Source organism: Vanessa atalanta, chromosome 8, assembly GCF_905147765.1.
Source record: "Vanessa atalanta chromosome 8, ilVanAtal1.2, whole genome shotgun sequence".
NCBI classification, from domain to species: domain Eukaryota; kingdom Metazoa; phylum Arthropoda; class Insecta; order Lepidoptera; family Nymphalidae; genus Vanessa; species Vanessa atalanta.
Window position 1 is genome coordinate 11,001,815 of NC_061878.1, and position 11,773 is coordinate 11,013,587.

Here is an 11,773-nt window from a genome sequence, read left to right on the forward strand (position 1 = left end):
TAAGTACGGGGATATAACGTATATCACATCTAGTAAGGTTAACAATAATTACCTCTGTTGTACAGTTGCATCCGTTATTTTTTTCATAGTGAACCAACTTTTTTCTTTTTGTTTTTTTGTTATCTATTAAAGATGTTTCTGAATCGCTACTTATATATTTTATCGGTGAAACGTAAGTCTGCAAATAATTACCTAAAATTAAGTTGTTATGCATAAGGAAAATCAAATATTTAAACACAACATTATATTAATATTGTTACTTTCTGTCTCCGTAGTAATGCACAATGTGAAAATTATGGCATACATTTTAAATTTCGGCATATCTATAGACTACCTTAGAGGAACTCAAAGATTGAGTTATATTATAGCAATTATAACAGCTAGCGGGCTCGTCTTAATCCACGGTTTACCAAAGGTTAGACGTCTCAGAAGGTCTCTTAAAAATATTTTTGGGGAGAGGTGAGATTGACAAATCACTGTATCCATCCGGACTCTTATCGCTCTTAAGACTGGGCTGACTGCTGGCTTTTAAGACTGTAAAAAGTGTGATTGTGGGTTCAAACTGCATGTAGTAGGTAGCCAATAATAGTGCTTCTAGCTTTTCTATCAATAAGTTCTCAGTAGCCGCCTAGAGTTCAGATGTTGGCAGTATTTACACTCACTTGTCTCAGAACTCACGTAGAGGCGATGACCCAGCATTGAACTCTCTGGAGATATCGAGCTGCCCTCCCGTTGGGTAATGAATGAGAGAATAGATGGGTTTGCATGTATGCTGGTATTATTTTAGTTAAGAACAGTCGTTGAGGGCGGTTTCGATTACGAAGACATGATTATCCCTTGTATTCAATTAAATATGGCAAGCAGTGAACAAATATTTTGCACAAATATCCAATGGCAATGAGAATATAGTTGAGTTTGCAATCACATGTAACATGGGAACACTAAATAAACCTATATAAGTAGATACAAAAAAGAACACAATACGAACACATTCTGCTGACTCCCCGTAAGAGAACATCGCATGCCAACACAGCTGTGAGTATTTGCGAACTGTAGTCGTAATAACAGTTACCTATGATTTGAAAAGAAAAGAAAAGAAACATTAAACTCAAATATTCAATAGCTTTTATACTATAAAGAAAACTATCACCAATTTTTTTTTTTTTGATAATTATGTTTTTTAAATAAGCCCAAAACGAGTTTTTATTCTCACATCGATTGAGAAGATTAGACTCGAGATCGTTAAAAACAATATATTATACGATTTGTAAAAATAATAATTTAAATGAGTGATTTAGAATTACATTTATGACTTTATGTAAAATTATATGAAACAATAATAAAAATGTCATTGTTAATAAATCATACCATGGTTTAAATTTATCATCTTGTAGGCAAAGTCAACAAAATTCGACCACATTTTTTGCATACTATTATCGTTCTTTGTATTTTTCAATTTATAGTTAGAAAGATCATTAACATCTGACTCTACACAAATATTTAAAATAACATCATCAACATCTGATATTTGCTCCTCGTCATTAAGTTTAGCGTACTTTTCTAAACATTCAATGTTTTCCTTCACAGTTTCTAATTGTAAAGTTATATTTTCTGCGATATTCTTCTTAACGGTCTCCAACTCTTCTCTTATATCATTATCTACTTTATCAATAGCAATATTTTCAGCAACACCATTTAAAATTGGAGAATTAGCTTGTTTTGTGTTAGCAACACTTGTAAAGTCTTCATTTTCTTTGCTAGTTTCTGAAACGTGGCTGTTATTGTCTTCGTAGTTTTCCAATTCGTACTCATCGTGAAGTTCGCTAAAACTTTCATAAAGGTCATCATCATTAAGGTAGACATTAGAGGGAACACTGCGTATGCTCCTGTCTAGTTTCGGTTCACTCTGACATAATCCAAACTGATCACACAGCCTGCGCCGTGCTCGTCTCTCACTAAGTTCCTGTTTTAAAATTTTATCTTGGTATGATTTTTTCTTCAGCCTTTGGACAGCGTCTAGTTGATTCTTCTCCAGCGATCTATACTGTTCGTACAAATACCACGATCGTACACGATTACATTTTTCATTTGCGGAATCTAGATCTATATCAAATTATAATATTATTAAAATCTTATAATTTAAATATAAAAAATCTAAATAGTAAACTACTAACCGAATGAGTTAACAAAATCCATTAAAATTTTAAGTATCTATATTACAAATAATAATTTTAAAATAGTTACTAGACTAAAATTCATTTATATAATTTTTGATTAAAATTGATTTAGGATACAATATCGCGTTATGCCTAAACTCATCTGTCATGTTAAGCTATTCTAAAATAAGTGATATTTTTGGCCTATACATATATTTAAGCATATAGGTATTATTTAAGAACACAATATCACATTGAAATTACTTGTAAAGTTTATATATATTTAGTATTGTAACGACAATGGAAGATTTATTGGGAGGCTTACGACCGACGTAGTAAGCTCATCAGGTCTTAGTTTATTGGGAAATCCTAGCCTTGGCTTAATATTGTTAGGTTTTGTTTTTCAAATGGGTTATTTTATTTTTTAGATTCCAGCCTAATACAAATAATATTCTATATAATTTATACGAGCCTTATCTTTCTATTCACATGCTATGAAGAGCTAGATCTAAACGACAGCAGACCTAAAAAGCACCATCCGCCGCCCAACAGAACTTTCTAGAGGTTATACCTAAAATTATCATACGTAATGAACGCAAACGTTTTTAACTAACTTGGTCAATTCGATTGACGTAAGTAAAGATAAAATGATCAAACACCTTTGGAAATTTTAGAAATATTTTATTCGATACCATACTTCTTTAAGATAGTTTAATAAATAATATGTTAAAAAAGCAGGAGATATTTATAATGTATCATTGCATCCTCATAACATCCTTCAAATCTTTTTGTTTTTACATACCAATACTTGTAGCACTAGCTTTATCCCCCTCATATATTCATTTCTATCAAAATGATTTATCGACAACTTTAGAACATTTTGATAATTGAGATTCAATCAAAATTTATAACATGCAATTAAAGTCTACTTTTGAAGTATATCGCTACTCTTATCTACTTCCTAACATCTATATTGTTTTATTATAAATTTCAGGACCAATTCGTATAAAACTAATAGAAGAAAATCGCGCCGCCAGCAGGTTGTCTGCTGTATCCAGGATTGGTTTGTGAAGAGTGAACACCCGAGTTCATTAGCTTCACACTGAAGGGGGACTTTCGTTCTGTGATGCCGCCTCTTTTCATTGGATGACCCTAAAAAGTGCCAAATTTTATAAAAACTGACGGTCACTCATTTTTTTTATAAAAAATAATAAATTATTGCTTGGCATTTTGTACTTCGATAAATTAATTGGTGATTTTTATACCTACCAAAGGAATAACAACTGGCGGTAGCTTATCATAGGTGTTCCTCAGACGGCGCCAAGTATCGCAACCTATTGTTTCAGCTTGCAAATACAAATCTTCTTTATCGGCAAAATGCTCATTCGACTGGTTGTAGGTCGCTGCTAGAACTAGATCCAAACTATCATGTGGTAAACTGTAATTGTATTTGATACATAAATGACAAAACCATAAGAGAACTTGGCTTTAATTAACTTTAAGAATTGTACATAATAAAGTATGACAATACATTTGACAAGATAATCGAATACTATAATTTCTTCATAAATTATACGTCATTCACCCCCTCTAACATTTTCTAACACGCAACTATAATCTTTTAAATAATATGGAGTTCGTCTTGTCCTTTCGGATCGCCTAAGATGTTGATCCTCAGACGTACTCGGTGTCACAGATTGTATGTCCTGAACATCAATATGCTCCGCATTTATATTTCGGTCTTCTGAGTCATAGAAAACATCTACGATATCTTCTTGTTCTTGCTGTCTTTTTGTAGTTGAATTATTTAATTGTTCTTCTAAATTTTTATCTATGTAGTGTTCTATTGGAGTGGGAAGTGGAGCTAAGTTCCGATTTGAAACTGTTGATTCCCGCCCATTTTTATGTTTCACAAAAGAGTAATAGGGGTTACTTTGTAATAGTTCAACTTCTTCAACATATGGATCGTTTTTATTGCGTATATTTTTTTTCATTAGCACAGGTCCAGGAATTAACCAAGAGGGTAACGATTCTCCATGAGGTGATCTACGAGGATGATTAAATAGTCGTTCGTGTGGAGTTGTATTAATTGGTATACAAAGAAGTGAGCGAATTGCATGTAAGGACATTGGCAGACATTGCTCCCAGCTTTCAATTGGCATTTCTCTTGTACGAAGAGCAAGTTGTATTGTTTTCCACAAAGTGCCGTTGAGACGCTCGACTTGACCATTTCCACGTGGATTATAAGGCGTTGTTCTGCTACATGCAATCCCCAAGGAACTTAGAAATTCTGTAAACTCTTTAGAAATAAAAGCAGATCCTCTATCACTATGAATATAAAGCGGTGTTCCAAAAGTGTAAAATAAATCTTTTAAACATCTTATAACAGTTGCAGTTGTTATTTCCTTACAGGCATATGCAAAAGGAAATCTACTGTATTCGTCGATTATTGTTAATAAATATTTATTTGGAGTATTCGATGGTAAAGGTCCTTTAAAGTCAATGTTTAATCGCTCAAAAGGTGCTGTAGCTTTTATTAATTGACCTTTAGATTTCATAAACCGAGGTTTAATTTCTGCACATATTTGGCAAGACTGTATGAGAGATTTTATATCATTCACCGAATACGGTAAGTTTTTCATGCGAACCCAATGCATCATTCTTACAATGCCAGGGTGACAGAGGGAATTATGCAGTTCACGTAATTTATCGACATTCATATGAGCACACACTCTTGATAAAGCATCAGCAACTGTGTTTTCTTTACCCGGACGATAAATTATGTCATATTTAAAACAAGATAATTCGAGACGCCACCGTTCAAGCTTCTCATTTTTTATTTTACTGATATGATTTTGGTTAAACATAAATGCAACAGAGCGTTGGTCTGTTAAAAGTAAAAAATGTTTACCAATTAAATAATGACGCCATTTGCGAAGACTCTCTACAATAGCGCATGCTTCTTTTTCGATTGAAGATTGGCGTTGCTCTGAATCTGAAAGTGTTCTAGAAAAAAAAGCTATAGGTCGCCCCTTTTGAGATAGTGACGCAGCAATCGCAAATTCTGATGCGTCAGTCTCGACAGTAAGAATATCATTATCATCAATAACGGCTAAAGTTGATTTTTCTATTTCTGATTTTAAGGATACAAAGCAAGTTTTTGCAGTATCATCAATTGGAAAAGACTTAATGCCAATCAATGGTTTTATTTTTTTTGAAAAATTATTGATCCATTTTGCATAGTGAGCAAATAAACCAAGTGTTCGTTTTAATTCATTGTTATTCGTTGGGGGTGGCAGGTCTAATAATGGTTTTAATCTATTAGAGTCAGGCTTGACAGTATTATCTTTAATATTGTATCCAAGCAGATTAATAGAATTGACACCAAATGTAGATTTTTGTTCATTTATGGTTAAATTATACTTTTTCACAGCAGCCATAAAACAATTTAAGTTTTGATCATGATCACCTTTATCCATTCCACAAATTGTAACATCATCTAAATAGCAAAATGTACCTTTCAAAATTTCTGTTTTAATTATAAAATGTAAAGCTCGTTGGAATGCTGCTACTCCATTTGTAACTCCAAAAGGTATTCTGGTAAATTGATATAGATTGCCAGCAGCTTCAAAGGCAGTAAAAATTTTTTCTTTTTCTAATATTGGGATTTGATGGTAGGCACTTTTTAAATCTATTTGACTGAAATAATTATATTTTGCAACTTCAGATACTACATTTTCTATATTTGGTAAAGGGTATGCATCTAACAATGTAAATCTGTTAATAGTTTGCGAATAGTCTACTACCAAGCGTTTTCTGTGAATTCCTCCTCCAGCAACAAGGACTTGGGCACGCCAAGGTGAAACGCTGGGTTCAATAACTCCGTCTGCTAAAAGCTTCGAAATTTCAGTATTAATAAAATCGCTATCTTCTTTACTATATCGTCTAGATTTTACCGCCACAGGCTTAATATCAGATGATAAGTTAGTAAATAAAGACACTGGTGGCACAGATGCATTCATAACGTTACATATTTTTAAAGGCTCTCTATTACCTCCAAATTTAAATTCTAATTTCGAATGATCTTTTAGTATGTCATGGCCAATAATGATATCTGCACAAAGATTGTTAACTATTAGAAGTTGACGTTGTTGATAAATATGATGTTGTAACTTAACTGTAGCATGGCACATTCCTTCTACGAAGGATACATGAGTCAACGATGCTAAAGTAATCGTCTGTTTACAGGGTTTTATTTTTAAATTCATTATTTGTACTAATTTCTTATTGATAAAACTGACGGAGCTTCCTGTATCTATCAAGGCATCAGCGCGTATATTATTTATAAAAATAGGTACGGTAGCATTTTGTAAGCTACTAGGCGATGCAGCTAAGAAACTTTCATTTGAATAATGTAAGCATGTGTCAGTAGTAAGAGCATTTGCAGTTTGTTGATTACCGCTTCGACAAACCTTAGCAAAATGGCCTTGCTTAGAACACAGTTGACATGTGACTTTAAAAGCAGGACATTTTATTCTTTGATGTATGTTGCCACCACAAAAGAAACAGCGTCTCCGTTGTGTAGTAGATACCGCCACATTTTGATTAAAATCATTTATATTATTAGAAAATGCATTTAGTTGCGAAGAATTTGTGTTACCAGCAATTATTTCTGAATTTTTTTCTGCCGTTTCTAATGATATAGCTTGATTTAAAGCTTCATCCATAGTAATTGTAATATTTTCTAAAAGACGCTCTCGAATTTTCTGAGAACTTATACCTGCAATAAATGCTCCTCTAATCGTTTGTTGTTCGTGTTCTTCGGCAGTAACGTTTCGGAAGATACAGTCATGAGCCAAGAGTTTCAAAGCTCGTGAATATTCGGAAATTGTTTCTTCCGGTCGCTGTTTTCTCGTAATTAGTATGTGCCGTGCTAGAACTTCGTTTCTAGGTTTTATGTAAATACTATCAAGTAATTTAATAGCATCTTCGTAAAATTTACAATCACGAATATATGAAAAAATTGTTGGAGCTAAATGATTTACCAACAACATCAGTTTCATAGAGTCAGGAGTATTAGTGGAGATTTCTTCTGATAAAAAATTTGTAAATGTAAATCGCCAATGAGTCCATTTTAAGTCAGAATTGCTAGAATTCGGTTCTATCTCAAATCTGTCAGGTCGGAGATAGCGCGACATTGTGCCTTGTGAAAATGAATGTGTAGTATCGACAGAATCCTCTTGAGACATATTTAAAGTTAATTAAATTGATACATAAATGACAAAACCATAAGAGAACTTGGCTTTAATTAACTTTAAGAATTGTACATAATAAAGTATGACAATACATTTGACAAGATAATCGAATACTATAATTTCTTCATAAATTATACGTCAGTATTATAAGATAAGCGGATTTTTTTTAAGAAACTAAGTAAGCGCGTGTTTCATTTGTAATTGTAAAATATTTGGCAATAACAATATCTTAATTTATAAGCGAAATATACATAAAAATTGGTCTTAATCCAAATAAATAATCTTAATTTTTATCTTACGCCGTAATTTCCAGTAATTTCACATAATATGGATAATTCCTACAGAAGTAGGCATTGAAAGTGAAGGAACCTTGAAATAAAATTGACAAGTGTTTTCCACTTACAAAAATGGATGGTAAAAACTTAATTTTCTGACGCTGGCTAAAGTATGATGTGAAAAAAGCCGTGATCCAGTTGGAACGCCGTGTTTTTCTTTCGTTGATAAAACTATTTCTTTTCCCAAGTCACCCTCTTTTCGTAAATCCGGTAACAACTTTTTATTTCTAACTTGTTTAATTCCGGTCATTTTAATTACAAAAATTTACTTCGATAATAATTAAGAAAAATTTAAATAAATAAAATAATTCATTTCGTGTCCATAGCAACGATTTTGAAACGTGAAATACAACAAAATAGTGGCTATCATTCGCGTAACAGCAAACTAAAGTCAACTGAACAGAAAAATATTACTTATTATTCTTTTCTTGAGATGACATGTATTATTTAATCTTCTCCGATTGATACGCGTTTATCATTTAATACAAAACCCGATTCAATAGGGAAAATAAAATAAAATGGCAGCTTGCAATTACAGCAGAATAATTAGCAATAAAAGTAATTTAGCTTTCGATCATAATTCCGCTCTTCGATTGATTAAAGATTTTGCGTCATTAATTTATTACTGATTTTAAATATTTGTTGTATTGTAAATTTGTATACACTTTAAATTGTGTACCATTGTGGAGTGTTGCTCAAATTAGTTTCTTAATTATTTTGCCGAATTACCTAACTGTTTCAATATTTATATGCTCTTTAGATAGCGATTTACATCATCTCTGTCTTCCAAGTGTTTTACTTTTTAAAAGACACCTTAGAACGTAAATGTTGCAGATTGCGTAAAAAGTAAAAACTAAAAGGTGTGTATGTACCTATATATAATATGGAAACCTATCACAGAAATATATATTTTTTATCTGTGTGAATCAATTTCGCCAACAATAACAATGTTACAGCATTCATTCAATTTCATTCGTTCACGCGTCCGGTAACTAAAAATGATTTTATGACTTCCGTTCCTTTGTCATTCTAGAAAGAACTAGCCTGTGAGACGCTTCGTTTTATGAAAAGCTTATAAGTTCCGCCATTTTGTTTTGTAACTGTGATAGTTATTTTTGATCATTACTATTTTGTTTCTTTCGACCACCATAGAACATTAAAACACCAAAATGAGTTACGGTAGACCACCGCCACGTATAGATGGCATGGTATCATTAAAAGTAGATAATCTTACCTATAGAACAACCCCAGAAGATTTGCGTCGCGTTTTCGAAAGGTGTGGTGATGTCGGCGACATATATATACCACGAGACCGATATACGCGAGACAGCAGAGGATTTGCTTTTGTCAGGTATGTTAACTATATACTTAATATGCATTTAACTATATGATGCTATGATTCAGCAATTGGTATAAAATTGCGTATAGCATAGGTTATGTCTACCCCCAATGGTTTCATGTTTTTAGGTTTTACGATAGAAGAGATGCTGAAGAAGCATTAGATTCTCTGGATGGGCGCATGTTGGATGGAAGGGAGCTTCGCGTTCAGATGGCGCGTTATGGCCGTCCATCCTCACCCTACAGAAGCCGATACGACCGTCGGAGAAGGTAAAAACTATTTAAATTGTATCTTAATTTTAAAATTGCATGGACAACATTTATAGAAAAGTATTATAATGAAGTATTCAGTTTTCAAATAATATTAATAAATAAAAAAAATGTATAATAGCTACTGTAAGTGATGCCGAATGCAATTTCCGTTATAGTTTTAAGCTAATAAACATTCTTACAGAACGGCTGAGTCGTCTCACGTGAATGCAGTATATTATGGACCCTATATAAATTAGTATGTGATGGTATTTTTTTAGCTACTCGCGTTCACGGTCTCGTTCACGTCGTCGATCCAGGTCCCGCTCCAGGAAGCGCTCATACTCTCGCAGCCGCTCCCGTTCACGTTCGAAGTCCAGGTCACGCTCGGACTCCAAGAGCTCCCGCGGCAGGTCTCGTAGCCGTAGCCGCAGCCGCTCCCGTTCCAGACATTGAAGTGCTGTGTAAGAATATATTGTATTTTTTAATATCTATTTTCAAATGTTTTCAAGGCCATAATCCTCAACATTCAACTGATAATAATAATTAAGTAGTAGTGTTTTAAGGAACTATGCCAGCATCTATCAATTTAGCTTTGATGGCTATAAGACAAACAAAACTTTAAACAAGCTTTTTACACTTGAAGTAAATAAAACCTAGGCATAAATCAATCAATATGAAATAATTTCTTGATACAGGTTGAGAGTACCATAGTGAGCTGAAAGGTTGTGCTCCCTGCCTCTGAGCTGGCAGCCTTCAGCCCAGGTACTAGAACACTCCTAAACAATAAGACCTATAGACCTAACTATGAGCAACATAGTGGTAAACTTGCAACAAAACATCTAGTTTTAAGTTTTCAATTTATTGTAATAATTGTATATTAATAATTTTTCTGTTTTCATGTACAAGTTTGTGAATGTGTTATCACTTACATTTTTCAACTAACTGCCCATTCTTAAAGCTGATGGATTATAAATGTATATTGTCAAAATTGTATTATTATATTTTTTTACTTAAAATGTTTGAAAGTTTTAGTGTGATAATTTGATTTAAACAGACAAATGTTAAGTTCAAATCAAGTTGATGAGATTCAATAAATGTATTTTTAGAATGTGATTAATCTCTAACTCTTAGATATGACTGTAATAGTCGTAAGATGTTATTTCAGGTTAAATTATAAAATCGGAAGATCATGTTCTCCAAATTGGGTTAAATTGGGCATATTATAGGACCACCTCAAGACTTGGTAAATAGCACTAAAGTCATGTCAATGTTTATATCAATTTAAATTTGTGTTTTTTTTTTTTTGTATATGTAAGCTGTAGGGTTCAGAACAAATTTCAAATTTTGAAAGTTGTGCAAGTAACATGTTTGTTGCAAAATTTTGTATTAGGACTAAGTTTATATGTATCATAAGCTTCATTCACATCAAATTAAAGTTTAGCCACAGCATTACAATATTAACAGAAATGTTGGTATGCTCAGGGCATGGAGTATGCGGGGAGCGAGGCTGTTTGCGGGGAGGGGGGTTTTGCGGTTTGCTGACAACTGCTGAATTGCTGTTGTTGCCGAGCATAAGTTATGAGTAATCTTTTATATTTATTGCAAAAATCAAGTCACACATAATTAGGACCAGACAGATGTGTACATGAAGTTCTACATCTGAGTTAGAATCACTATAATTATGTGAATGTCAACTATCCCACTTTTAGAATGTAACTAGAAATTAGTTGTAATTATTAGATGCGTGTTGTTTAATTAAAGAGCATTATCATAGATATTGTAATTTCACGATAAGATTTAGAAATCAAAAACAATATTTGCATAGTGGGTAATGTGTGGATTTGTTTGGCAGGCCGGTGCTGCTCGCTGGCCTGTTTGCTGTGGCAGTTTCCTGTGCTGATTGCTGTGATTTGCAGATACGTGCGTCTAGGTTACTCTAACAATGCAGGATTTCTCTCCCTCCCTGCCTATAAATTTCTAGAAGTACATATATTTTAATATCTGATTTTACCTCCTTTTAGGGAAAAGGTTTATTTGCACGACAAAAATGACACAAATTTGTGTTTTTCATTTTAAGATATGTATTTAATAATAATAAAAAAACCTTTTCTTTAAAAAATTAACTACTCAACAAGAGAGAAGAAGTCGGAGCGATGTGGATGGAACACCAGGTTCGGATGACAACACTCGTTTCAAAATCTTTAAATTAAATAAACAATAGATGATATACTAAGGACTTTCATTTACTTCACTAATAATATTTTAATTTGAATATAAAAAAAAAATCATTAAATAAAAATCTATAGAAATTATTGCCAAATGTAGAGTATACGAAGTACAGAAAACATACTATCATCATGGCTTTATGTAAATGTTAAATTGTTAAGGATAATCGTTCCATGAACAAAGCCAAACAACATACGTAAATAATATTAAC

At 32.8% G+C, this 11,773-nt stretch overlaps 3 protein-coding genes across 5 annotated transcripts; 1 reads left to right on the top strand and 2 right to left on the bottom strand.

Moving 5' to 3' along the window:
- Nucleotides 1–78: 78 nt before the first annotated feature.
- Nucleotides 79–2,196, bottom strand: LOC125065621 (ras guanine nucleotide exchange factor G-like). The gene is made up of 4 exons (XM_047673348.1): nt 2,175–2,196; nt 1,369–2,103; nt 989–1,072; nt 79–178 (listed from the first exon to the last, which is right to left on the bottom strand). The coding sequence occupies exons 1-4, from the start codon at nt 2,194–2,196 to the stop codon at nt 147–149; spliced, it is 873 nt and encodes a 290-aa protein (XP_047529304.1). The 3' UTR covers nt 79–146.
- A 626-nt stretch (nt 2,197–2,822) lies between these two features.
- On the bottom strand, nt 2,823–8,147 carry LOC125065623 (protein CFAP276). The gene is made up of 3 exons (XM_047673352.1): nt 7,815–8,147; nt 3,426–3,594; nt 2,823–3,308 (listed from the first exon to the last, which is right to left on the bottom strand). The coding sequence occupies exons 1-3, from the start codon at nt 7,994–7,996 to the stop codon at nt 3,168–3,170; spliced, it is 492 nt and encodes a 163-aa protein (XP_047529308.1). The 5' UTR covers nt 7,997–8,147; the 3' UTR covers nt 2,823–3,167.
- A 608-nt stretch (nt 8,148–8,755) lies between these two features.
- On the top strand, nt 8,756–11,565 carry LOC125065622 (serine/arginine-rich splicing factor 2). Of its 3 annotated transcripts, XR_007119634.1 has the most exons (5): nt 8,759–9,097; nt 9,214–9,354; nt 9,615–9,797; nt 10,032–10,098; nt 10,819–11,565. XR_007119634.1 is itself a non-coding variant. In XM_047673351.1 (4 exons), exons 1-3 carry the CDS (start codon nt 8,916–8,918, stop codon nt 9,787–9,789), a joined length of 459 nt encoding a protein of 152 aa, XP_047529307.1. In that variant the 5' UTR covers nt 8,756–8,915; the 3' UTR covers nt 9,790–9,797; nt 10,032–10,127. The 3 variants fall into 3 exon arrangements, 2 of the variants coding, with proteins under 2 accessions (XP_047529307.1, XP_047529306.1); XM_047673351.1 differs by lacking the exon at nt 10,819–11,565 and having other exon boundaries at nt 8,756–9,097; nt 9,654–9,797; nt 10,032–10,127; XM_047673350.1 differs by lacking the exon at nt 10,819–11,565 and having other exon boundaries at nt 10,032–10,127.
- The last annotated feature ends 208 nt before the right edge of the window (nt 11,566–11,773 follow it).